Below are 26773 nucleotides of genomic sequence, written 5' to 3' on the forward strand. Positions count from 1 at the left end.
GTGGCAGTAAAAGTAAAAAAAGGGGTAGTTTGATTTAAATAATCAATAAACTGCTGTAAGTTAGCTTCTGTTTCCTCCCAAAAAATAATAATGTCATCCAGGAATCTCAAATATAACCTACAGGGTGGAGAGGGCCCAAATAAATTGAGCACAGATTTCAAAACAATTGATGTTAACTTGTTTAATGTAATTCCCCATGATGTGGTCTCGAATGGTTTCATGATTTTTTGGTGGAGATGGGCACTTTTGTTAACAATGATATTAATACTTTGGATTTGTTGATGGAACTTTTTTTAAAAGACAACTTTGTGTTTTTGGATGGGCATTATTTCTCCAAAAGAAAGGTGTAGCAATGGGGGCAGCTATTGTCATGCTTTATTGGGAAAGGAAATTTGTGCTCAGTTTATTAGGACCCTCTTCACCCTGATGACTCTTTTTTTTTTTTTTACTCCAGGCAACATTGGTTCTTCCATCTTTTGGAAATGGCCAGGGGAAGTTACTGCAAGCTTCCTCAGAGAATGGATCTACTCGCACAAGATCAGGGGTGTTAGATATACCTCGCCCCAATCAACCTCAACTGACTGTCTGGATGATAGGTTCGTAATTTGCTTTAGGCCCCTGTTTACTGAGGATATGCAGCAGGTACTAATGGAGGCAAGAAAGATGCTACTAGAAATCTTATATTAGCAAACGGAAAAGGTTTTCTAGCTGGTGCCGACAGCATAACCAGTACCCACTCATAGCTGTTTGTTCTCTTGTTTTTACAATATTTCTGTGAGGTACTATCCTTTTGCATTTCTTACTCCTCCATCAGGGTTCATTTATCTGTCATATGTCTCCATATCCACCAAAAGCAGCTTTTCACCAATAAATTTGTAAAAACAAATAAAGAAAATAGCGGTGTCTTCTTAGGTTACCACACTTTAATAAAACAGTAAAATCACCTCCAGTTAGCACTTTCATCTCAACTCTACAGAGACTTCTTCAGACTGAGGTTTACTTCTACAAAATTCCTTTTTTTAAGGCTTCAATTGTCACATGGTTTAAACTCATCACATGATGCATTCACTTTAAAGTGTCACTTCCTCTTACTTACAACTTCCAAAAAGCTAACTTTGTAAAAAATACTACAAAAAGTTAAGAAAAGCATTTAAAAATACACTCAGGAAATACTTTATACATTTCCTAAAATACTTAATACATTTGAAAACATTTAAGAAACACACTTTCACCAACATACTACTTCACTATATATTTTAGAAAGTATTGCTAATTTTTGAGCCTCTTTCTTTTCAAACACATAACCAATTCCTCCCTATCATTTAAACCTGGTGGGAAGCAGGCATTAAGTTTGACCTGCCATAAGTATTCTAGCCAACCCAGCTCTTCTATATTCATAACAGTAGTATCACTAGGAAGGGCCTCTACTACCAAGAATTTATACTCTCTTTTACAATTTTTTAACTTATAATGTTTGCTTAAAGCATTCTTTTCATCCCTTCTCTGTATGGCATATTTGTGCTCATAAATCCTTTTATATAGCTCTCTAGTTGTTCTGCCAATATAAAAGGATTTATAATCCAGGCAGGTTATTAAATAGACATTTTTTGATTTACAGTTAAAAACACCTGGAACTCTAATCACATTCTTACCCACCTTTATTTCTGAGGAATCTGTGTATAGAAAGTTGCACATATTACAATTAAAGCATCTTATCATCCCTCTCTTATTTACTACTTACTTTGGTTTATTTAGTTTAGCTTGAAGTTCTTATAACTTTTAGCCCTCTTCTGCACAAACTTTGGTTGTTCACCTGTTTTGTTAATTATTTCACTAATTATTTTAAGCACTCCCCAATTAATGATTTATCACCCTTTTTATTGCTCCTGAATCTACACTATTTTGTATGGTCATTGCTGTTCTATACTTATATTGTGTCATACAAGATTCATTTCTTGTTTTACTTTTTTCCTCTCATCTCTATTTGTTCATGTAATATTTTCATTACTTCTTTTTCTGGATATCCTCTAACTTCCATCTTGGAACCAAAGTCTTTTGCCTCATTTAAAAAAATCTTCATCTTTATATGTTAAGCTACTTATTCTACTTAACTGTCCCTTTATTGTATTCATTTTGGTTTTCTTGGGATGCAAACTTGAATAGTGTAAATAACTATTATTCTGAACTTCTTTCTTATAGATTTTAGATTCCAAACTTTCTTTCTCTTTATATACTGTAATATCTAGGTAATTAATTTCTTTCTTATTATAATCGTGTGTAAAATGTAAATATGTGCACACATTATTCATATACTTAGTGAACTCTTCTAGTTTGTCCAACATTCCTCTCCACACCATAAAAACATCATCAAACTCACAATCTTGACTATCTGCTGTTTATACTCACTTTATAATATATTTGCTTCCCAGCCATTCATGAACATACTTGCATAGCTGGGTGCTAGGGCTGCACCCATCATAACCCCATTCGTTTGTACATAGATTTCTTCATAAAAAGGCAAGTAGTTGTAATTCAGTACTATATCTATCATTTCCATTATTAAGGCTACTGTATCTGCTGAGTATTTCTTTGATTTCAATAATTCATTTCTCACAGTTTCCATCCCTTCTTCGTTGGGGATGACTGTGTAGAGAGATTTTATATCCAATGTTAAAAGAAAGCCCTCTTCTACTTTTATTTCTTTTAATTTATTTAGGAAGTCAAACCTATCTCTTATATAAGTTTCACTTACAGAGACTACTTTTTGCAAATGCTTATCTACATATACTGACAGGCCCTCGGTTTTGCTACCTGCACTGGCTACTATTGGTCTTAGAGGAGGGTTGTTAAGATTTTTATGAGTTTTAGGTATTCCTGATATCTTACTTATTTTGGGGTTGGTTGTCAATAAACTCTTCCTAACTCTTTCATCTGTCCTACTAGTTAGAAACCATTCTTCAATACATGCATCTATTCATGCATACCCCTTTTTTACTTCTCTCATATCACTTTTCTTATAATATTTAACATCTGTTAGTAATTCCTTTATTTTACTTTCATAGTCTGCCCTGTCCGTTGCTACCAAGGACCCACCTTTATCTGCTTTTAACAGCAGTAAATCAGTTTTATCTAACAAATTGTTAAAGCGTTCTTTTTCCTTCATAGACATATTAAGATAATTATATTCCGCCTTCTTTCCTAATCCTTCAATTATCTGTGCTTCACATATGCTCAAAAACATTTCCACTCCTTACATAAAGGAGGGTTGTAACAGCTTGGTTTGTAAAGTAACACATCACTTCTTTCATAATTTTTCAACATCACATCAAAATGTAACAATCTGACATGGTCTCTCAGGCCATTTATTGTCTCTACTTTATTTGTTCGTTGAGCTGGTGCAAAGTTCCATCCTTTGCTGAGAGCTAAACATTCTTGACTTGAAAAAACATAAGTAGATAAATTAATAATTTAAAAATTTACTGTACCTATGTTTTCCACGACTGTTTTTTCTGTCCCAGATACTTCTTCTGATTTCCTTTCCTCACAAAGACGTTTTTTGGCTGCCAGTTATTTTTAGATTTATTATGTCCACTCTCTGCTGTTACCTGGGCCCAGGTTCTTTGTCCTTCATTAACTCTTTGACAGACATCCACAGCTTGTCGGCTCTTTACTGAAGGCATACTTTGTTTTTCTGCCCCCCGTTCACCATCTTCCGATATCTCTCTCAATTGGGGACTTGCCGTTGCATTGTTACAGTTCCCATTGCATTCTAATGGGGGTTTTGTTGCTCCCAACTTGTTCTTTTTCCTTGCTCCACATTCTGTTGGCCTTATTTCGTTGGTTTCTTTACTATTTAAGCGTTCTGACCTTTTTATGGCATTGGTTTCCACTTCCTGTTGATGCCTCTCGCTCGTAGCTTCATTCACTTGTATGCAGTTGCATAAACGTTGTCCAGAGGCTGCTGCCACACCCTCTGTATAATTTGTTCTGTCTTCTTCGTTTGTTTTTATGTTTTCTGCTGCTTAACTCTTCATTAAGCTTGATCATGTTATCTTGCAGAATACTTATTTTACTGTTGAAATTTTCTATTGTGGTCATTTGTTTTAACATATTGTAGTTATTTTGCACATTCTCTGAAAACTCTAATGCTAGTTTTCTATTGTGATTTAGTATTAGTTCCACATACTGCAGTCCAGCATTCTGATTAACCACCAGCCATTTATCCACCAATTCTTTCGGTAGATTTTCTCCAGCTGGTAATTTGTTGATTCTCAAGCCTTTCAGCACTCTTTGAACCTTTAGACAGGTTTCAAAAAACAAATTGTCCCCTGTTTATTGAGGATATGCAGCAGGTAGTAATGGAGGCAAGAAGGCTGCTACTAGAAATCGTATATTACCAAACGGAAAAGGTTTTCTAGTTGGTGCCGACAGCATAACCAGCACCCACTCATGGCTGTTTGTTCAATATTTCTGTGAGCTACTATCCTTTTGCCTTTCTTACTCCTCCATCAGGGTTCATTTATCTGTAATTTTACCATGTCTGCTCATGGATCCCCTTCTTTCAATGCATTTTTATGTTAAATTGTTTTTGACCCAGGTTTTGCATGAGGACTCCAAGGAAAGTTGTGTCCCCTTCTTTGAGATCTTAATTTTGTGATGGAGAAGCTAACACGTGCTCCATTTGAACTAGCTAACCTTACTAACTCAAGGTTTTTAACTTGGAAAACAGTTTTACTGATTATTCTGACCTCTACAAGGGTATTTGAGTTGCAAGCTCTTATGGTGAGTCAGCCGTGTCTCAGTTTCAACAGAGACGGGTATCCTTGTGAATTAATCCTTTTATGTCTAAAGTAGTATCTGCATTTACTTTAAGCTAAACTATCTCCCCATTTTCTTTCCTGATCCTAGAAATGAGGAAGAAAGGATACTTCATACATTGGATGTCCACAAACAATTCTGGTACTGTCTTGACAAAAGTACATCTTTCAAATCTTCAAATGCATTTTTAATTTCTCTTGAAGGTAAAAAGAAAGGACAGCCTTTGTCAAAGCACACCTCATGATTCTGCCATTTGAACCACTTCTTTTTTTTTTCTTTTGGCCTGTCTTGCTCCCACCTAATGTTTTTGGTTTGGCTGCTTTGAGATTATTTCCCTGTTACCCATTTCAATGAGCCCTTCAAAGGAAGGCCGTGGGAGTACATTGTATATCAAGTGATCTTCAATGGGCCTTGTGCCATAGACGCTTGTTAACCCCCCACCATCTCTCTGCTTTAGGTAGTAATGGCCATTCCTGCCACTCCAGACAATGTGTTCATTAAGTATTGTTAATGTATACATCTGTCTTCATCCAGATTCTCTTTTGTTGCAGACACAGATACCCCATGTTTCACAGGGGTCAGAACTGTGTATCGTATGGATTAGTGTGCCTTCTTAGTGTAGCAATGATGTCACATTGCATATCAGTAGACTAGGAGCTTTAAGAATTTTTAAGAAGATATTAGCTGTTGCAGAAGGGCACCTTATCAGTTAACATGATGAGTACTCGCATGTGTGTTATGTCCAGATATATTACTGAAGCCCCTTTCACAGGGGGACACCTAGATTCACAGGGGAGTTAAGTAACTTATTCTGGGTGGCACTTAATTTGTATGGGTTTTCAATGGATTCAGATACAGACAGACTTGACTGGTGCCTGCAAGTCTAGGAGTCTGTACTTGACTGTTCACTTTTAATTTCATGTTGAATCAGGTTGAAGCCTGAGGAATAGTAATGAACATAGTGTATTGTACCAAGTCCAATCTTCATTGTTTCAAGTGTGTCTCAGTGCAGGTGTATTTGTTGGGGGGCATTATTCTGATCAGTGCATACATGTTGTTTGCATGAGGATTCCAAAGTATTTTTGTCATATTTAGGGAAGGCTCAATTGCTTTTTTGTAGATTGAGGGGGGCTCAGTGGGACATAGTCTGAGCATCTTTTGCTGTTCTGTTTCGCCCACTTAAGGTTCCAGTATATTAAATGGCCCACATTAATCTTAAATGGTTTTCAGCTCTAAGAGATCTGATTCAACCATGAGTATTGTAAACTGCTTTAAGGAAATAATCCATTATCACAAAAACAAATGCTTCATATGTGAACAGTATAATTACTGAATTTAGTGCTATATTTACCTGAATGTTTTTGTCTGGGACATGAAGTCTTGCAATCAGTGAGAAATATTTTTATGGCTAACATTTTTTGGCCAATAACTTAAAAAGCCTTTGTCTAACTGAAGGTTGAAGTTTTTAAGAGGGAGATAACTGAAATGGTACAATATAGCAGCAAGCAAAATAATGCAGTTCAAAGACAAAAGCGAGCTAGCTTAGAGACAGTGAGACTAACATCTTTTTTTTTTTTTTTTGGAACAAAATTTTAAAAAACTAACCGTTATGGGACAGAAAAGCTTATTTTTCATGTTTGTGCTTCCTAGTTAACCACAGGAGTTAATTCTAGACACTTCATTTAATGGTTTTAATAATTTTAACAGGTGAATAATTTGCTCTTTGGTGCAGTGAAGAAAGATCATGCACCCGAATGGCTTGTAAGAAGCTGTGGCAATCTTCTCATCCCCGAGCTGCCAGATTTGACCCTACTTTTCCTGTGCCAAGGAGCATTGAGCATGCTGGATTGGAGAATAGAAAGCATGGGACAAAGAGGAGAGCAGTTACTACTGAACATAGTCACCTTTCTTATGCCGATTAGTTCACGGTATGTTTGATATGGACAGCATTTAGAAAACTTATTTTTGGATTGTGCACCTTTTTATTATTATTAATATTCTAGATTAGTACGGTTTGCATTTTGTCATTTTTAAATTACAGCTTATTTTTTAGGAGCATTGGGTGATTGCTGTGGGAACTGCTGTCTGCAACGCAGTAATAAGAGCTTTTTTCTAGGTGTCTCCTTTGCAGACATCAGGCATATTTGTTCCCTAGTGGTGAAGGATCCCCAAGATCTGCTTGAATGAGAAATATCCAGAGGTACTTTCATGCAGGCAGGCACGTGGGAGTTTGTGCCCTCCTTGGCTTCTTAGCAGTGAGAGCATCTTGTACACAGCCCAGCAGCAGCCCTGGGAGGGGAACAAGCTATATACCTTTTCATGCTGATTCACAATACCCTCCTTCTGTGCACTTGCTAATGAGTGCTACCATCATGTTGTGACTTCATCAACAGAAAGCCTGTCCCCTTGAGCACTCTGTGCGACATCAACTCTTCAAGGGATTGTGGCTGTGTGCATATGTTTGTCTCACTCAGCACACCCCCTCTCCCCATGACAGGCACACCTATCCTCCCCTGCTTGCACTTTAAATGGTTTGAGCTGTTAACAGATATTGGCCTGTCTGGGCTGTAGCCAGGGTTTAAATTTCTATGCCACCAACACTGGCACACATTCATAAGATTTTTGTGTGCAGTCTGGTCCATGCCAGGGATTTTATTTTAATCTTTATTAATCCTGAAAGTATTGCAGTACCAAAACATATATCCATACCACTATTATTACTCCTTATATATTACAAATGAAATATCTGTTTTTATTCTTCAGTTTCTGAGTTCTTTCAAAAGTTATCAAACCATTTATCCTGATACCACATTCTAGACATTTTGATGCTTATGCAACGCACATAATTATTTGTATATATTTCCTTAGTATAGTATCCTCCTTCAAAAATATAAGTAGTTCCTTAGAACTTATTATTTACAAGTATTTATTACATCATATTTCTTTAATTTTTTTTAATACTGAACAAATAAATGGATGATCTTACCAACAGAAATATCTTTACTTTTGTTATTTTTCTGTAGTATGTTTATTAATGCTGCATATATTGTTAAATCTTATTATTCTAATTAAACTGTCCTCCTTGCAATTAATACTCTTTTTGTGATGCTTGTGTATAGCAGGTATTTCCATTCGGCATCCTCATTAACCCTCTTATCAGAACAAGGCAAACATGGTTGACATTGTGCTTCGACATTGAAGTGCTGTTAACACTTCCCATTTTTCCACTTTGTAATCGCAAACACTTCACATTATGGAATGAATAAGGGGAAAATTAAATACTTTTATTGTATGGAGAAAGCTTGACATCTCTGTCATTTGCTAATGATTTGGTGCACTGATTGGCATTTTCGTGATAGCTGAAAGTTACCAAAGCACAGTTTAACAAATCCGTTTTCTGGAAAAAAGGATTTGCTAAATTGTGTTAGTGAAATGACTCACCTGACAGAAATGCTCTATCCCCAATGTGCTACAGCAATAATGTGTTATATTTGAGAGATGGGGGGGGGGGGGGGTACTTGACCTACAGTAAGAAATTAAGGTTTTCCCATACTTATTTTTTTACCAAAACCACTGTAAGTCCCTATTGGTACATCTGTTAAAAAAAAATTCTTGTTTTGAGGACCAACCACTGAAGCCCTAGAATAACGACCCCATGCTTGAGTATACTTCCTGCAAGCATCGAGATTTCAAGCTGCCCATACTGCTGAGCTGTCCTGCTCACACGTATTATTTAAAAGAAAATCCTGAATTTGATGCCTGAGATAGCTCCACCATGTTTGACTGTGGCCATCAGATCATGATCCAGGACCACTTCAGCCACTCCCTTTACTGCTTGTGACAAAGCCGTGACTTCATTAGGTGTTGCCATTGACCGTGTTTCAAAGTACCAACACACCATTGTTGAAGAACACCCTTGTGATCTTCTTCATCAGCTGCTTTTGCCAATCCTTTATGAAATGGGGCTAAGGAACGTACAGATCATAGGGTGCATCCAAGAATTCATGGGCGAAATGCAGAAAGTAGTGAACTCAGCATCCATGGCTTGTGCGTTCAAGCTTATATTCTTTTCCAAATTCATTTGGTGCTCTTGTGGTGACCACTATTCCTTGTCTGTGGACGTCACATCATAGGGGAATGGTCCTCATCTTGTGAAATGTGCATGATTAAATGAAGGGACACAAACCCATCTCCTGTTCTTGGTACTGAGACCCAGACTTTATTTATGACAATTCCTTGCTCACTGTGCCTGGTGAAGGCCCCACTGCTGAGTGAAAAACAAACATTTGGCTGCTGGGGCACTCTTGGTCCTGAACTCAGCTTCAGAAGATTCAGCTTCCTTTGCTTCTGCTGATTTCATCCATTAAGTGATTGATTACTCACCACTGTGATTTGAGTAGGTCTCTGCAGGTCACTTAGGTTAATAGGTTTTTGTTAGACTAATGGCCATTAGGGTCTTTACAAACCTAGCCTTGCAACCCAACCCAGTTTTGTCCCATAGTTCATTGGATGCCTATATGGTGTGATATGTAAGTAAAGAGATAGCTAAAGGTTATGTGTAGGGGTGTTAGCTGAGGATTAATTTACTTACTGTTGACCTCTGTCCATCAGAAACATGGAGAACAAGGGTAAATTTGTGATTTATGAAACAAAAAGCTCCATCTTCAGAAACACCAAGCTGTTTATTGCTACAAAATGATAAATACAGCATGCAAAGCTTTTTGGGTAAAACACTTCCTCAGTGAATGAATACTACTACAATCTGTACTGATTTCTTTAAAACCATTATCAGTCAGTGGCTCTGTAGATTCACACAAGGGAGTAAAATTAGATTTAACTACCTACAGAAGAACCATTTATGTGAGGAATGTAATACGTAAGAATTGGAATATTTTAAGGGCTATGCCTGCCCTACAACAGTTGCTGGAGGATAGACCAAGGTTTGCATATAGCAATTGTAAAAATTTACGGAGAAGCTTATGTTATAAAGATTTCAAATTGGCCAGTAATTATAAGGTAATAAATAAATTTGAACTTTCCCTTGTTACAGTTTCAGCTGTTGTAAAGATATTATTTCTAACAATATGTTTATACATCCGGTGACTGAGGACATATACTTTCTTTTGCCATGCCACATGTAATACTACACATGTGGTTTATCTTGCAACCTTGTGAAATGTTCCTGTTTTATGTAGAAAAATACAGACGTAGACTTGGAGAAGGTATTGTTGAACATAAGTCAGATATACGTAGGAACATTCAAACAAATGCCTTGAGTAAACACATTTTGAACTAAGACATCAGTCACAAGTTTTGATGTGGTGCAAAAGCATATTGGAGGTGGTCATATTAATAATATTTTAGAAAATAATGAATATAGTTGAATGTTAAGACTAAAGGCTGACTCAAAACCTGACTTAAATAGTGCTGTCTGTATTAAACCCATTTTAGTAAAAAAAAACAAACTAAAAAAAAACCAAATGCAGAACCATTGACTGATAATGGTTTTAAAGAAATGAGTACAGATGGTAGTAGTATTCATTGTTTTCATGTGTGTGTGTGTGTGTGTGTGTGTGTGTGTGTGTGTGTGTGTGTGTATATGTATGTATGTATATATATGTATATATATATATATATATATATATATATATATATATATATATATATATATACACACACACACACACACAAATATACAGTGGATATAAAACGTTTACACACCCCTGTTAAAATGCCAGGTTTTTGTGATATTAAAAAATGAGACCACAATAAATCATTTCAAAACTTTTCCCACCTTTAATGTGACCCCTTAACTTGTGCAATTCAGTTGAAAAACAAATCTGTTAGGGAGAAAAATATAAAAAAATTAAAAAAACGTACAATACGCTGGTTGCATAAGTGTGCACACCCTTAAACTAATACTTTATTGAAGCACCTTTTGATTTAATGACAGCATTCAGTCTTCTTGGGTATACACCTGCCACCATTTAGAGAGATTCTGGTTAACCAAGTTCAGCTGTCCTAGCAAGAATTTCCTGACATTTACTCAGTTGACTGCTACAGCAAAAGCCATGGTTCGAAGAGACCTTACAAAGCATCAAAGAGATTTCATTGTTGAAAGGTATCAGTCAGGAGAAAGGTACAAAAAAATTTCCACAACATTGGATATACCATGGAACGCAGTGAAGACGGTCATCAAAAAGTAGATAAAATATGGGACAATAGTGACATTGCAAAGAACTGGATGTCCCTCTGAAATTGATGAAAAGACCAGATGAAAACTGGTCAAGGCGGCTGCCAAGACACCTACAGCAACACTGAAGGATTTGCAGGAATTTCTGGCAAGTACTGGTTGTGTACTACATGTGACAACAATCTCCCATATTCTCCATATGTCTAGACTATGGGGTAGGGTTGCAGTACGGAACACACAGAAAAACATCCAGGCCTGGCCAAAATTTGCAAAACAATACATCAAGTCTCCCAAAAGCATGTGGGAAAATGCAGTATGGTCTGATGAGATCAAGGTTGAACTTTTTGGCCACAATTCCAAAAGGTACATTTGGCGCAAAAACAACACTTCTCATCACCAGAAGAACACCATCCCCACGGTGAAGCATGTTGGTGGCAGTATCATGCTTTGAGATTGCTTTTCTTCACCTGGAACTGGGGCTCTAGTCAAGGTGGAGGAAATTATGAACAGTTCAAAATACCAGTCACTTTTGACCCAAAACCTTTAGGCATCTGCTAGAAAGCCGAAGATGAAGAGGAATTTCACCTTTCAGCACAACAATGACCCAAAGCATACATCCAAATCAACAAAAGAATGGCTTCCCCAGAAGAAAATTAAAGTTTTGGAATGGCCCAGCCAGAGCCCAGACCTAAATCCAATAGAAAATTTGTGGGTTGACCTGAAGAGGGCTGTGCACAAGAGATGCCCTCACAATCTGACAGATTTGGAGTGCTTTTGCAAGGAAGAGTGGGCAAATATTGCCAAGTCAAGATTTTCCATGCTGCTAGACTCCTACCCATGAAGACTGAATGCTGTAATTAAATGAAAAGGTGCTTCAACAAAGTATTAGTTTAGGGGTGTGCACACACAACAAAGTATTAGTTTAAGGGTGTCCACACTTATGCAACCAGCGTATCGTATGTTTTTTACTTTTGATATTTTTCCCCTAACAGATTTGTTGTTTTTCAATTGAATTGTACAGGTTATAGGTCACATTAAAGGCTGGAAAAGTTTTGAAATGATTTATTGTGGTCTAATTTTTTTATATCACAAAAACCTGGCATTTTAACAGGGGTGTGTAAATGTTTTATATCCACTTTATAAAGAGCTTTTATAAAATTATGTTATTGATAAAATTGTTTAGCATGATTTATTGTTCGTGTATTAATTGCTGCTATTTTTATATGTATTAATTGCTGTTTTAATCACTAGTGATACTTTATTGGTTGGCTGTTGTCATGTGTTGTTTTTGAATTTTATATTTATTTATTTGAAATTTGTTTGCCAGGATGGTCCATTGGACCAAAGGCGCCCATTTTCAATGGAGTCCTGGGGAGAAAAGCTTTGTAGATACAATATATAAAATAACAGGCTGTTATAGTGCAAGAAGAGTACATGAAAACAAAAGTATATGATGATACAATTTAGAAGATAAAAACAGAAATTATATAACAATTAGTAAAAGGTTACAAATATATAGTCCCTATCATTGCTAGCATAGGTGTTACATCTATTACAATAATAAGTAGGTATTTACAAGTCAATTAAAACGAAAGAGCTCTTTACTATATGTATGTTCCCACAGGGGGAATATGATCAGTGGGGGGATATGTAGGTTAAATGAGGTAGGGAAGAGATGAGTTAGGGGAAGTAGAGGCAGAGAGGAAAGGGGGAGGTAGATATTTGAGTTAGGATTAAAGGAGAAGGGAGAAGGGGTAGGGAGTAAGGTAGCTGCCGGGGACATGATGTAGGATGGTAGCATGAGCATTCCCAGAAAGATGTTAGGTGTGAGTGGAACAGAGTTGTAAAGGTGGAGGGGCCACTAGTGAGGCGAATATGAGGTGGGAGGGAGTTCCAGAGACGTGCTAAGGAAAAAGAGAGTAAAAGTTTGCCTGCTGGACGGGCAGGTTTGTGAAGTTCAATCAGATTCTGAGTATTGGTTCTTAGGAGTCTGTTGGGTAGGTGCATTGTAAAGGTTGAGGCAAGGGAGGGGCAGAGAGAATGACTGAATATGAATTTTTGAGCATGAATTAGTTGAGTGTGGATAAGATAGCTGGGCAGCTCTAGCCAACGTAGTTTGTGGAGGGCAATACAATGATGAGTGGAGGATCTGTGTCTAGTGGTGAATTTGGCGATTTTGTTGTAGCAGGAAGAGAGTTTTGTTTTAATAGAAGAGTGTAGGTTGGTTAGGAGCGGGGCACCACAAAGGAGAGAAGGGATGAGATGTGATAGAGAGAAGGAATCTAGTAGATGGAGTGAGTTAGCGAATGTGGTGGTAGAACATACCAACTTTCTGGTGTGCTTTTTTAATATTTGTTTATATATGGGTATCAAATTTAAGCCGATTGTCAATGAGAACTCCTAACAGTTTTGCATTGGGTACTATTTCAAGAGAAGTGTTATTCTGACTGGTGATGGAGAATGAATTTTTGTTGATAACTGTAGTTTTGGAAGGGGTGAATATCATGAGTTTGGTTTTTGATGCATTGAGTGCCTGGTGGTTATCTAACATCCATTGTTCAGTGGATGAGAAGGCATCTTTGGTAATTTTATGAGGGTGGGAGTGGAGTTAGCAGAACAGATAATTGTCGAATTGTCTGCGTATTGGACGATTTTTGCATTAGGGATGGCATGGTGGAAGTCGTTTAGGAAAATATTGAACAATAGGGGACCTAATCTGGAAACCTGGGGTACACCAGTGGGGCTGTTGAGGAATGGGGAAATGGCTTTCTTCCATTTGACTGCTTGTTGCCTATTGGAAAGGTAACTGATAAACCAGTTGATAGAAGTGGGTAATAGATTTATTACAGAGTTTGGTTATGAGAAGGTTGTGAGAGATGGCATTGAAATCCTTAGAAAGGTCTAGAAGGAGGGTGGATACAATACAGCCGGAGTTGCGGGCTTTGTTCACGGTTTCAAGGAAGGAGAGTAGTGTGGTAGTAGTGCTGTGAACGGGCCTGAAGCCGTGTTGTGTTGGGGTTAGTAAGTGATTGTCGATGAGATAGGGTAGTAGTTGTAGGTGGATACACTTTTCATGTAGCTTGGAGATGGGAGATAAGATGGCGATAGATCTAAAATTGGGGACGTTGTTGTTTCCTCCTTTGTGGAGGGGAATAATAAAGGCTTTTTTCCAGAGTTGGGGTACATAGCCTTCTTGGATTGATCTGTTTATAAGAATACATATGGAGAAGGCAATGGCTTCTGCAGCTGTCTTTAGGAAGAAGGAAAGGGTATTGTCAGGGGCATTGGAGCATGGTTTTAATTTCTGAAGGAGTTTTATTATAGTTAATACCTGGATGGGTTTCAGGGAGAAGAGAGGAAGCTGGGCGGTCGAACGGTCGAAGTACTTGAGAAGGAGATAGTAGAAGGTGTAGCTGAGTAAGTAGGGTTATTTGTGAAGAATGATATTAATTTGGTTATGGAGTCGATGAAGAAGCTGTTAAATTGGGAGGCTGTTGATATCGGAAGCATTATGATCGGAGCAAGGATTTTCCTTTCTGCCTGGGTTAAAGAGGGTGGAGATACTATCTCAGAATTTTTTAGAGTTAGTCTTATGGTTGTTTTGGAGTGTGGTATAGTAGGATTTACGATCTGAAGTGATGAACTTTTTAACTCTGTTGCGGAGTATTTTATATTCGGTTAGGGTGACTACGGTTTTATTTTTATGGTGTTGTTTCAAGGCTTTATCATGGAGGCGCGTGACAGCTAAGGTATCTTTACTTAACCAGGGGACGGTGTTGCTTTTAATTCTTTTAGTTTTCAAGGGGGCAAAGGGGTCTAAAAGGTTTAGAAATGTATTAAAGTAGGGGACTGCTTCATCTAGGGGAAGAGTTTTTAGAGAGCTCCAGTTGAATTGTTTCAGTAAGTCAGAGAAGGTGTTGGGGTTGAAGTGTTTTAAGGAGCATATAGAGATGGTGGTATGAGACAGTTGTATGGCGGAAGAGTGAAGATGAGCGAAAATGGGAAAGTGATCACTAAGGGAGTTCCGGGAGGGTGCCACTACTGGAGATAAGATGTGGGTGAGATACCAGAATCCAGTCAAGGGTGCTTCCAGAGGAGTAGTCCTTTGATGGTCTGGTTGTGGAGTTGATAAGCTGATGGAAGTTACAGAGGTTTATGTTTAGGGAGTTAGTGGGGGATTGAACAGAGGTCTAGTTAATATTCTTGTCACCTAAGATTATAGTCTCATTGGTTATGTTGTTGGAGGACCAAGAGAGAATATACTCGAGGATAGGGGTATTGTCACCAGGAGGTATATAGAGGGAGGCTATGCATATGGATTTATGCCTGTTTAACTGGAGTAGGGCCAGAATTAATTCGGCGTTGATGAATTGGGGGATGGGCTTAGTGTATGGAGTAACTGAAAGGGAGGAAGAATAGAGGAGAGCAACTCCACCACCTTTTTTGTGGGTTCTGTCTTTTCTAATGATACTGTAGTTGGGGGGAGTTATTTCAGAATTTTTTAGGGAGAGTTTTAACCATGTTTCAGAGATTGACAATATGTCAGGCTGGTTATGGAGAAGCCAGGCATAAAGGTTGGGGATTTTGTTACATTTACTTTGAGCATTCAATGCTTAGAAGGAGAGGGTTTTTCCTGATGAAGGGGGGTTAAAGGGGGGCGGATTTAAGTGTGATTGGGAGAGGGACCAGGGTTAGGGTGTATATCGCCGGAGAGAAGGGTGGCGATAAGTTGGTGAATATGGAAATAGAGGTATTTAGACTGTTTGGTGTGTAGTTTAAGGGTTACATGTTTCATATGTGTAGTGCTAATTAGGGTTGGAGTGGTGTACTTGTAGGTGGGAATGAGTTTATAGGGGAAGAGTAGGGAGTAGTTGAAGTATAGATAAGGGCTTATGAAGGTAGAAGAGTAAATGTGTTGCCTTTGGATTGAACTAGTTGTATGAAGGGGGGTGAATAGTAATAAGAGGTCTGGCGACATATGTTAGATAGGATAAACTAAGTAGTAGTAGTATATGGGTTACAAGTGGGTCTGGTTTTGTAAGCATGGTGGTAATTTAGGGTTTGAGTGGGGGAGAGTGTTGATATGAGTGGATTCTGGGATGGGTGTTAATGCGTTTGGCTAGATGTTATGAAGTGATCAGGGGGTGGGGCTAGGAAGTAAGGAGTGGGGAAAGGTTTTTGTTTATTGGATTAGGTGGAGTGGGTGTGGCTGTAAGGGTACAAGTTTAGATGTAGTGGGGGCAGAGTAGGGGAGCGGAGTGAGCCCAGACGAAGGAAGAAAACTTGGGCTACGAAAACAATCAGTGAGGGAAGGAGTAGAACTCAAAGGTAAGGAGGCACAGGGGATAGGCACAGGGCACTGTGTATTTAGGTAGAAAGAAACAGAATTCACAGGGGGTAAGGATGTAGAATTGGGCAGTTGAAGGTTAACTGAAAAGTTCTGTGCCTAATGAGATGGGAGAAGTTGTTAGTTGGTGGATGCTGCCACCTGGTGATCAAACTGAGTAAATACAGGCTTTTGGCACAGCACTCAAGATGGGCAGGATGGGATGGAGCATGGGGAGCTAAAGAGAGCCTAAGGTCTAGCCCACGCTGGGTCAAAAACAACAATTAAATGGCATGGGCATAAGATATTTACACAATATGGTACATACACTCTTTTGTATTTCAGTTCTTGGGGGGGGGGTGAAGCAGAGTAGTTTCTGAAAGCACCACAGGATCCCTTTAGATAGATCTTTTAGGATGGGAAGCCAGGGTACTAAGTAGAACAATGTATGATGCCTGGCGTAGTTTAACATAGTAAAAGCAAGCCACGAACAGAGCCAGCAGCCGATGGCATGACAGGACTGAAAGGGGCCAGTGACTGTTAGCTCATTTTGAGAAGTATGAGCACTGAGGAAGGCTTTAACCCGAAAGCTTTGCACCCTGTATTTTATCATTTTGTAGCAATAAACAGCGTATCATTTCTGAAGTTGGAGCTTTTTGTTTCACGTTATTGCTTTATCTGTGACTTTGGTGTATCCATGCACATAATTTTTTGTGTAAATTTGTGATTTCCCATTCAGTAATCAAGGTATCTTTTGAATATGGTCATAGTTGAATTCTGCTTCTTGTTGATGGAAACCTTTTCCATAGTGTGAGGATCCTTTGAGACTGTCTCTCCAGCATGCTCTGTTTATATTGCATGCAGAGCTCCGGTCACTGGAGTTAGTGTTTCTGGTGCTTTTTGTTTTGCAGATGTGCAGGAGTCCATACGAGCTGGATCTGAGGATGTGATGCCTTGTATGCTAGGCATATATCTTGTAGTAACCTGTACATAGATGGGACCTTAAGGTAATCTGTTTAGAACAATGAATTCATACCCTGGACTTTCCTGGTGAGGAACCTTTGAGGGTGTTTCAGCTGTTGCACGTGCCTAGCTAGGTACATGCTAAGAGGGCATTGTAGTCAATGATGGGTCTGATGAAGGCTGAGTAGAGTTCATAGGTGTGTACTAGGCTAATGGCCCTGGAGTCTTTACAAGCCTAGCCCATAGAAGTGCCCTGGCATTGTGCTGCCCGACTTCAGTTCCCAGTGCCTCTATCAAGTAGAGCCATTGGAGTGATCCCCAGAGTGAACTTTCTATTTCCCATCCCCTCTTCAAAATTTCTCTTGAAGAGGGCCAGTGAGGTGCTCTGCTTGACATCTATGGAAAGTCTGATGTTCTTCGTGTTTCACTGTTGCAGTCATCACATTTGGGTTATTTGCTTGCAGTAGCCCTCAGTCGGCCTGATTAACAAAGTTTTGGGTCCTGTGTCGGTTGCTGTCCCTTCTTCCATGATGTCAGGGGTATAAAACATGCAGCCGATGCCATTACATCAGTCTTTCTTGCCGTGCGGTGCCCAAAGCAGAAGCAGTTCACAAGTGCCGGTCGGCCGACTCCTGAAGTTTTCGTTTTCGAGTTTCAGAACCGAAGTCTTCAACTAAAGGTAAGTACCCCGTTGGGGAAACTTTTTCTTGCTCCTTACTGATGTCAGTAAAAGTTAATAATTGCATTTCTTGTGGAAAGCAAATACCTCACAAAGATTTTAATTCGTACTGTATTCATTGCCTAGGTCCTGACCACAACATACCTTGCTGTCGGTTTTGTGCTTTATTTAATCAATGCACTATCCGTCGTTGGTATATTTTCACCTCTAAATATTTTGGTTGTCTGTTCAATTATCCAGAAATGTCATTGGTAATCCATTTGACTACCGGAATTCCAAAAAAGCGCAAGGATAAAGAAAGAGACAGGCCGCCTAGGTCCAAAACTGCCGACAACGCTTCTCCTAAGCCAGTCGCCATTTCGCCGGTCGTCAGTGAGGTGCTTTTGCAGCCCCTGATACCCATTACTTCTGATTCGCAGGCCTCTACTGAGACCCATTCGGAGTCCGGTATGCCACGAGATGCTTCAAATGTGGAACCTGTGGATGTCTCTACCTTGGATGGCTCCGGAGCCGCTGTGCAAGCACCGGCTTCTAAGGGTGTATTCAGGCCTATGGACTTGCATATTAAACCGACTCCTCCTCCTTCTTTAAGGCCTAATCCTCGAACCATGCCTAGAAAACCGATGCCCAGGCCGCATGCTCAGGCCTCTATGCCTGAAAAACAAATGATAAGAATGGCTGAAGATCTTATAACTTTAATCAGGGGAAGCCAGCCTCCCTCTTCTAAGAAACCTAGGACTGAAATTGTTTATGAATCTTCTGACCAGGATTCTGATTTTTCTGATTCTTCTGATGATCTGGATTTACCCTTATCTACTTATGAGGATTCTGATGCAGAGGACTGTATTCCCTCTACTTCCCCTCCAGAGGATTTTTCTTTTGGTGAAACCTTGCACACTCTAAGGGAGCATTTCCACTGGGAAAGCCAGGATTTTTCTGATTCGAAAAAGAGACTTAGGGATTTCTTACTGTTGCTTCAGCATAAGCCTTTAGCTATACCTCCTGTATTAGACATTGTTGATGATGCCTTTTTGGAATCTAGTTTGGCCCCTGATTCTTTGCCTCCTGCTCCCAGAAAACCTGACCGATACTACACGGTTCCTGATTCTCACAAGTTCCTTTTTAAAAATCCTATTGCGGATCCAGAGACTATTTCCCAGGGACCCAAGGGCATTAAGGCCTCTACTGCCAAAAACCCTACCCCTTCAGATAGAGACTCCAGGGCGCTGAATAGATGGGGTAAGAAGGTTTACACTTCTGCAACCTTGGCCATTAGGGCCTTAAACTGTCAGTTTCATATGTTAAAGTATCAGCAATATATTATTGGATTGCTTAAACAGAAAATTATGTTGATTCCTGACTGTGCTGAAAATAAGGAATTACAGGATTTAATGCATTCTGCTGAACAGGTTTGAAAACATACTTTGCAATGTGAGTTTGATTCTTAAGAGGCCTCTTGCAGGGCTGCTGTCACTGGGTCTGTACTCAGAAGGCATGCTTGGCTCAAGGCACAGTCTTTGCCTGTTGGATGCTAAACTATTGGATGCTCCCTTAAATCAGGACTGCCTTTTTGGCAACAAAGCTGAGGAAGTTCTTAAAAGGATGGAAGATGAAGATAAATCTATGCAAACTTTTAAAGATTTCTTACAAGTTCAGCCTCCAAGATTTAGTAGGCATTGGCCCTCTAAGAATTGGTCCTTTCCGGCTCCTTCTAGGCCTTCTCAATCCAAACCCAGACACAACAGAAATCCCAGGTTTCAGTCCCAGGGTGTGCACAAGACTAAGCAGTGGGGGGCTTTCGCTTCCAAACCTGGGAGCAGTAAGACTCCCCCTATGGAAAACTGTCTCAGTGACTTGATTTTAAAATTTCCAAGCACTTCTCAACTGAATGCTCCTTTAGGGGGAAAGATTGGTCTGCAGGTCAAAAACTGGGAACTCATTACCCAGGGCAAGTGGGTTTTAAATATAGTGTTCCAAGGATACATATTTCACTTCCACATATTACCAACGCAAAAAAAGGTTGGCCAGATCTACCCCCAAATCAGTGGACAGAGGCTCAAAACCAAATACACTCTCTTTTAAACATAAAGGCTATTCAAACTGTACCAGAAGAGGAAAAAGGACAAGGTTTCTACTCAAGACTTTTCCTGGTACCCAGAAAAGACAATTCATGGCGTCCTATTCTGGATCCGTCTACTCTAAATACCTTTTTGGTGATTCCAAAATTCAAGATGCTGACTCTTCACCAGTTGCTCCGTATGCTAAGAAAAGATGACTGGATAATAAAACTCTGTTTAAAGGAAGCATACCTGCACATCCCAATCAGGGAATCTTGCAGAAGATACCTACGCTTCAAAGCAGGCTACAATCACTACCAGTTCTCTGCACTGCCCTTTGGCTTATCTACTGTGCCCAGAGTATTCACAAAGTGCCTAGCCCCAGTCATCACATCTTGCAGGCAAAGAAATATTCAAATGTACCCATACCTGGGCAATTGTTTAATTCAGGCAGAAAGTCAGGACATACTTTTGAATGATCTGGCTTTTGTACAAAGCGTGCTAACTTTTCCGGAGTACATCATAAATGAAAAGAAATCACACCTGGTACCCTGTCAAATCATATTCCTGGGAGCAAGTTTGAATACAACTTCCCAGATGGCTTTTCTCACGACAGGTTGGGAGGGTGGCCTAATGGTTAAGGTGTTTGCCTTACAAACACAAGGTGTAGGGTTTGAGTCTCACAAGGGATAATTGACTAGGCTTAAAATGGCTCACAAGGGCAGTTAGCTTAGTACTAATCTATAAGAGAAGCAAATTCATTTGACCACCTGCTTCAAACAAGTGGCCACAAAAACACTGCTATCTGCAAGGCAAATACTACAAGCATTCCATATGCAAGACTGCATATGAGGAAACTACAATGGTATCTAAAAAGCCTATGGTGTCAGCATTCTCAGGATATAGAAGCAATGATTCCTGTCACACCTTGCCTACTCCTAGAATTTCTTTGGTAGGCAGAGGCCTGCCACCAAAACAAGGGACTACCGTTCACACCACCCCCTGCCGCCCAAACCCTAACAACAGACTCATCAGATTATGCATGGGGGGGCTCACCTGGCAGGGAAGTGCATTTAGGGCAAATGGAATCCAAGTCAAATGCACTTGCATATCAATCAAAAAGAAATGTTAGCTGTACAGCATGTGCTGACAGCCTTCAAGGACCACATTCTTCCAAGACAATTAATGGTAAAGACTGACAACACCACTGTTATGTGGTACATAAGCAGGGGGTACACCTTCTTACCCCCTATGCAGACTAGCCATGGCATTGTGGAACACAGCCCTGAGCTACCAAATGCATCTACAAACTCAATTCCTGCCAGCAAAACTGAATACACTGGCAGACGAACTAAGCAGAAACCTCATGGACCCACACGAGTGGAAGCTGGAACCAAGGATTTTTAACATGTTGACAAGCAAATGGGGAAGCCCAGATATAGACCTGCTTGCATCCCCCCAGAACTATCAATTGGACACATTTTGCACAAGGACTCCCCACAAACAAGCTTGGAAAGTGGGATGCTCTGGCCTTCAGCTGGAAAAAAACTATCAGTTTATGCCTTTCCTCCTCTGCCTCTGCTCTCCAAAGTACTACTAAAGATCAAGACAAACCAAGAACAATTTTGATTGCACCAGACTGGCCACGCCAACACTGGAAACACCCTCTTGCGCAGTATGTCACTGTTGGCCCCATGGTACCTGCCTCAGACTCCTACCCTATTGTCTCAGCAGGAGAACCAGATTCAGCACCCTCAGCTTCATACACTGAACCTAGCAGCCTGGCTAATTACCTAATCTCTCCTTTACCATCCCTCAGTAAACCTATCATTTTAGAGGCAAGGAGGCCTAGTACTAGAAAATCTTATGCTGAATAATGGAAAAGATTCTGTGCCTAGAACCAATCTCAAGGGATGAGCACAGCAGTGCCCACTTTACCTCGGATCTTATAATACTTAACTGAGATGCTTCACAAGGGCCTGTCTTTCTCCTCAATCAAAATTCACACCTTAGCCATTTCAGCTGATTATAACACAGAACCTCCCCTATTCTCTCATCCAGTGCTTAAGCAGTTCCTCAGAGGGGCCAAAAGTCTACGACCACCCAGGAGAGCCCAAACTCCAGCCTGGGACCTTAACTTTGTATTGGAAAAGCTCACCCTTCCTCCTTTCGAGCCAGCTGCCACTGCAGATTTAAAATTCCTCTCTTGGAAAACAGCTTTCCTTTTAGCAATCAATTCAGCAAGAAGGGGTATCTGAATTACATGCCCTCATGGCAGTGGAGCCTTTCATCATCTTTCATGCAGACAGGGTGTCTCTCAGGACCAATCCCTCCTTCATGCTCAAGGTGGTATCCACTGTGGCCCTTAATCAGTCCATTCATTTGCCAACCTTCTTTCCTAACCCACAGAACAAAGGGGAACGGATACTGCACTCCTTAGACGTGCACAGACAACTTATATTCTACTTGGACAGGACTAAACCTCAAAAGAAATCTGACCAACTGCTGGTGGCATTTGCTGCAGGGGCAGAGGGGAAGGCTGTTTCAAAGCAAACCATTTCCAAATGGATAGGCCATTGCATTCATTTCTGCTACAAGCACCATGGAAAACCACTCCACAGGGGATCAGACCCCACTCAATCAGGGCTGCATTTACCTCTACAGCCTTTCTCAGAGGCGTCCCTACTAAGGGACATCCTGGAAGCTGCTACCTGGAGTTCAGTACATACTTTCACCAAGCATTACCATCTGCCAATTTTCTCTAAATCCAGAGCTGGCTTTGCCACTGCAGTCTTGCAGGGCCTTATAGCTGGTCCTAATGCTATCTAAATTTCTCCTCCCATCCTTAGCTTTGGGAATCTACCCAAATGTGATGACTGCAACAGTGAAACACGAAGAACATAGTGCAGTTGTGTACAACTACCATAAATGTAGATGTTCAAGTGTATTCACTGTTGCAGTCCTGGTTACCCTCCTCCAGACCCCTTTCTTCTTTTGGCTATATCTCTACCCTACTTTACTATGCTCAAAAGCTTTTTGGTGTATTTGCTTTTTTGTAGGATGTATAACCTTGTATATTTATAGATTTAATGGCTTCCCATTGGGGGGCACCTGACATCTGGGGCAAGAAAAATTGATGTAATGGTGTCGGATGCATGTTTTATACCCCTGATGACCTGACGTCATGGAAGAAGGGACAGCAACCGATTCAGGACCCAAGACTTTGTTAATCAGGCCGACTGAGCGCTACTGCAAGCAGATAACCCAAATGTGATGACTGCAACAGTGAATACACTCGAACATCTACATTTATGGTAAGTGTACACAACTGTACTTTCCAGAGCATAGGCAGTGTCTGGGTTATGAACCTGTCCCTCCAGCATATTCTGTTGATTGTGGTAATGAGGATGAGCTCTCTGGAACGTGTGATGTGGAGGGATTGGGACTTTAGATGTGAAGATAAAGACAGCAAACCAGTAAATCCACAAAAAAGCTCACATCAGGTGTAGTGCAGCAAGCAAAATTGTAGTCCAAATTCAAACGTTTGAATTTGGATTAAACTTGGAGTTCAAAGTTGGATTTATCTCTGCTTGCTGCATCATTGTTGTTTGCTGCATTGTGTTTGAATTTGGACTACAATTTTGCTTGCTGCACTACACCTGGTGTGAGCTTTTTTGTGGATTTATTTCTGTAGATGTAGCATTTCTAACAGAGATTGGTCAGACATGGCTTTGTAAGTCAAGCAGAGATCACTTCTTAGTAGATGATGTGAGACAGAGAATAGCTGGAGTTTTTTTGAGTCCGTCCATGTAGGGCATGTGTTTAAGGCCTAGGATCCTCTTCATGAGGTACTTTTGTAGCCTGTCCAGCTCTTGCAGGTGTCTAGTGAGGTACCTGCCAAATGGGGCATTATACTCTATGATTGGTCTAATGAGGGAAGAGTAGAGAGAAATGATGACCTTTTTCTTCCCGGATGCAAAACCCTTGGTAATGAGATGTGCCACATAGAAGGACTTTTTGACCACAGTGTCAATATGGTGGTCAAAGGAGAGGTTGCTGTCAACCTGTGTCCCACCATCTCTTATAACTCCTTCAGTGTTCAGTGGGCTCCCATCAATGTGGTAGTTAGTGGGAACTGAGTTTTTCCCAAAGGGGATGATGTTGCATTTTTTGGCATTAAGCTTAAGGCCATGGTTTCAACAACAGTCATTGGTCTCTGTGAGGCCTTTCTGTAGGATGTCTGCATCACTTGGAGAGTTAACAATGGCTCCCAGCCTGCAGTCTTCTGTGAACTTAGTCAGCCAGAGTCCCTCCGTGTTGGCCTGGACTTCTGAGAAGTAGATGCCAAAGAGGAGAGGACCCAAGACCGATCCCTGTGGGACTCCACTCGTGGCTAGTTGGCAGTTATTCTTGGAATCCACTACTTTTGCACTGTGGGTTCTATGTCTGAGCCAGTTTGCAACCCATCTAACAATATAGGGATCAATGCCTATTTTGGTTAGTTTATCAATAATTCCTGAGTGAGGAATGGTATCAAAGGCGTTGGCCAGATCGAGGTGGGCTGTATGAACTGCCTTACCCTCATCCACACCTCTGGTGACTGACTCAAAGAAGTCAACCAGGTTGAGCAGGCATGATTTACCTTTCACAAAACCACATTGCATGGGATCTAGACTTTGGAGATTCCCTATATCCTTGTTAATTAGGTCCATGATGATGCACTCCATAACCTTACATTTCAGACTCATCAGGCTAATGGGGCGATAATTTCCAGGGTCTGTAGTCACTCCTCCTTTATGGAGAGGGATGACTGTAGCAGTGCGCCATTCAGAAGGGACAAAGCCTAAGGTGAGGCTGTGAGTGAATAGGACACACAGATGTGGTGCCAGTTTACTTTCATGTAGAACACAGCTAGGGATGTTGTTGGGTCCCATGGAAGCTGTATTCTTTCTTTCTTGTCTACATGCTAGTTGAAGGCCAGAGAATAGAAAAGAGGGGGCTGGAATTTACAGGAGGAAGCCGGCAAAGGAACCAGGATATTGAGAACAGATAATTAGAGAATAAAAGGTAATAAAATGGGAAGAGGCCAAGAAGACATTTGGACTGCAGGCTAGTGATTGCCTTCCCTATCAGGGATTGGTATCAGAGTATAGAAAATGTGAAAGGGATTGGGGAATCTTAATTGAAAGACGTGCACTGATTGAGTTTTTAATTGAATCTAAAACAGAAACTATTGTTATAAAATATTGCACTGAAACTATAGGACTCAATCAAAAATAGAAAAAATGGTAAGAGAAATTAGATATACAATTCACAAAGAAACAATGGGAAGACAGTGGCGGATCCAAGAAACTGTAAAGGGGGGGTGCGCAGTCTGATTAGTCAACTACCGGGATTGGAGTGAGAAAGTGGAGCACTGATTTTCAGGGGTGTGTAAAGATCACCTGAAGATGTTCTGACATCGTGTGAAAAGGCAGTAATATATATTCATTTGATAAACAGATAAATATATGGATGACCTCTAATACAATGTTCATGCTGAAAGTTAACACTAAAAAGTATATTATGATACTTAATATAATTGTAATACAGTAAACAAATGTAGCAGACAGGTGGTGTAGTTGTAGATAGGCTGTGTTTTACCACCTCCTACACTCAGTCAGAGGCAGAGACACTCTGAAGTTAACTGCAGGTGTTCACAGAGTTGAGGTTAGCCACTATAGACAGGATCCCTACTGCAGATTAGGTGGTACCAGCCTGTAGCTGAGATGTGTGCATATTGTGGATTATTCTTGCTTGCTTAGTGGCTATTAAAATATTGTGCAGCAGTATCAATATCACTTTTTTTACATTCAAACTTTTCACCTCGTTTGACAGGGGATAAAAGTGATTTAAAGTGACTGTGTCACTTTTCCTGATTAATTAGGAGTCATATGATGTTATACTCTGTGCTGAGAACACACCCTTCCTGCCTAACTTCAATGCCTACTACTCATTCAGATCCTCTACTTTGAAAGTCCCCATGGTTGGTGGAGGGTTATCTGCATTCCTCCAGAACTCCATCATAACTGGCCTTATACAGTGAGGTAATGACCTAGAAATGCTCTGTGTATTGTTAATGTAAATAAGATAATCTACTACGTACTAGCCCATTACCAACCTCCCTTCATGTCACCAGCAATGCATGAAACATACCTAAACAAACTGAGGTCACCATACCTCTCAACCGGCTGACATCAAAAATATAGACAAAGGCTCTTGGAAAGCACATACATCAAACTGAAAATCAGGACACCAAAATTTGTATACCTAACATCATAACTCATACTGCACTATGACTATCAGAAACAAGGTGCAGAAATGTATTGTATCATAAATGAATCTTACAGGCATAGTAATTCCAAGGTAGAGACTTCTCTCTTTTCATAAGAAAAGCTGGTGGTGGAATGCAGAAGTCCAGGAAGTCGTCAAAAGAAAGAAGCAGTTCAGGAAAAAGTAGATAGTTGAAAAGAAGGATCAGGCTAGGAAGGAATACTGGTTGACTATCAAAGAAGCTAAGAAATGAGTTGCAAAGGCAAAGAACAGGCCATTGGAAGCACTCTACCTGCTTCAGGAAAGTGACTCAGTAGGTGGCAAAAGAAACTATTTCAAGTTGCAAGACAGAGAGAAATATAAAGAAGACAGTCAGACACCCTTCATAAGGGATGCCAGCAATAACCTGGTCACCATTCCATAGG

General features: G+C 40.1%; 1 protein-coding gene across 1 annotated transcript in view; it reads left to right on the forward strand.

Annotated features, from left to right (window-relative positions):
- Positions 1 to 26773, forward strand: part of THADA (THADA armadillo repeat containing) — a 3943996-nt gene that overhangs the window by 296803 nt on the left and 3620420 nt on the right. The window contains exon 10 of the mRNA XM_044073699.1: positions 6526 to 6746. Coding sequence (XP_043929634.1) covers positions 6526 to 6746 — 221 coding nt within the window. The remainder of the gene's footprint in view (positions 1 to 6525; positions 6747 to 26773) is intronic.

Source organism: Protopterus annectens, chromosome 6.part0 (assembly GCF_019279795.1).
Source record: "Protopterus annectens isolate FY-2018-M chromosome 6.part0, PAN1.0, whole genome shotgun sequence".
In the NCBI taxonomy this organism is placed as follows: Eukaryota; Metazoa; Chordata; order Ceratodontiformes; family Protopteridae; genus Protopterus; species Protopterus annectens.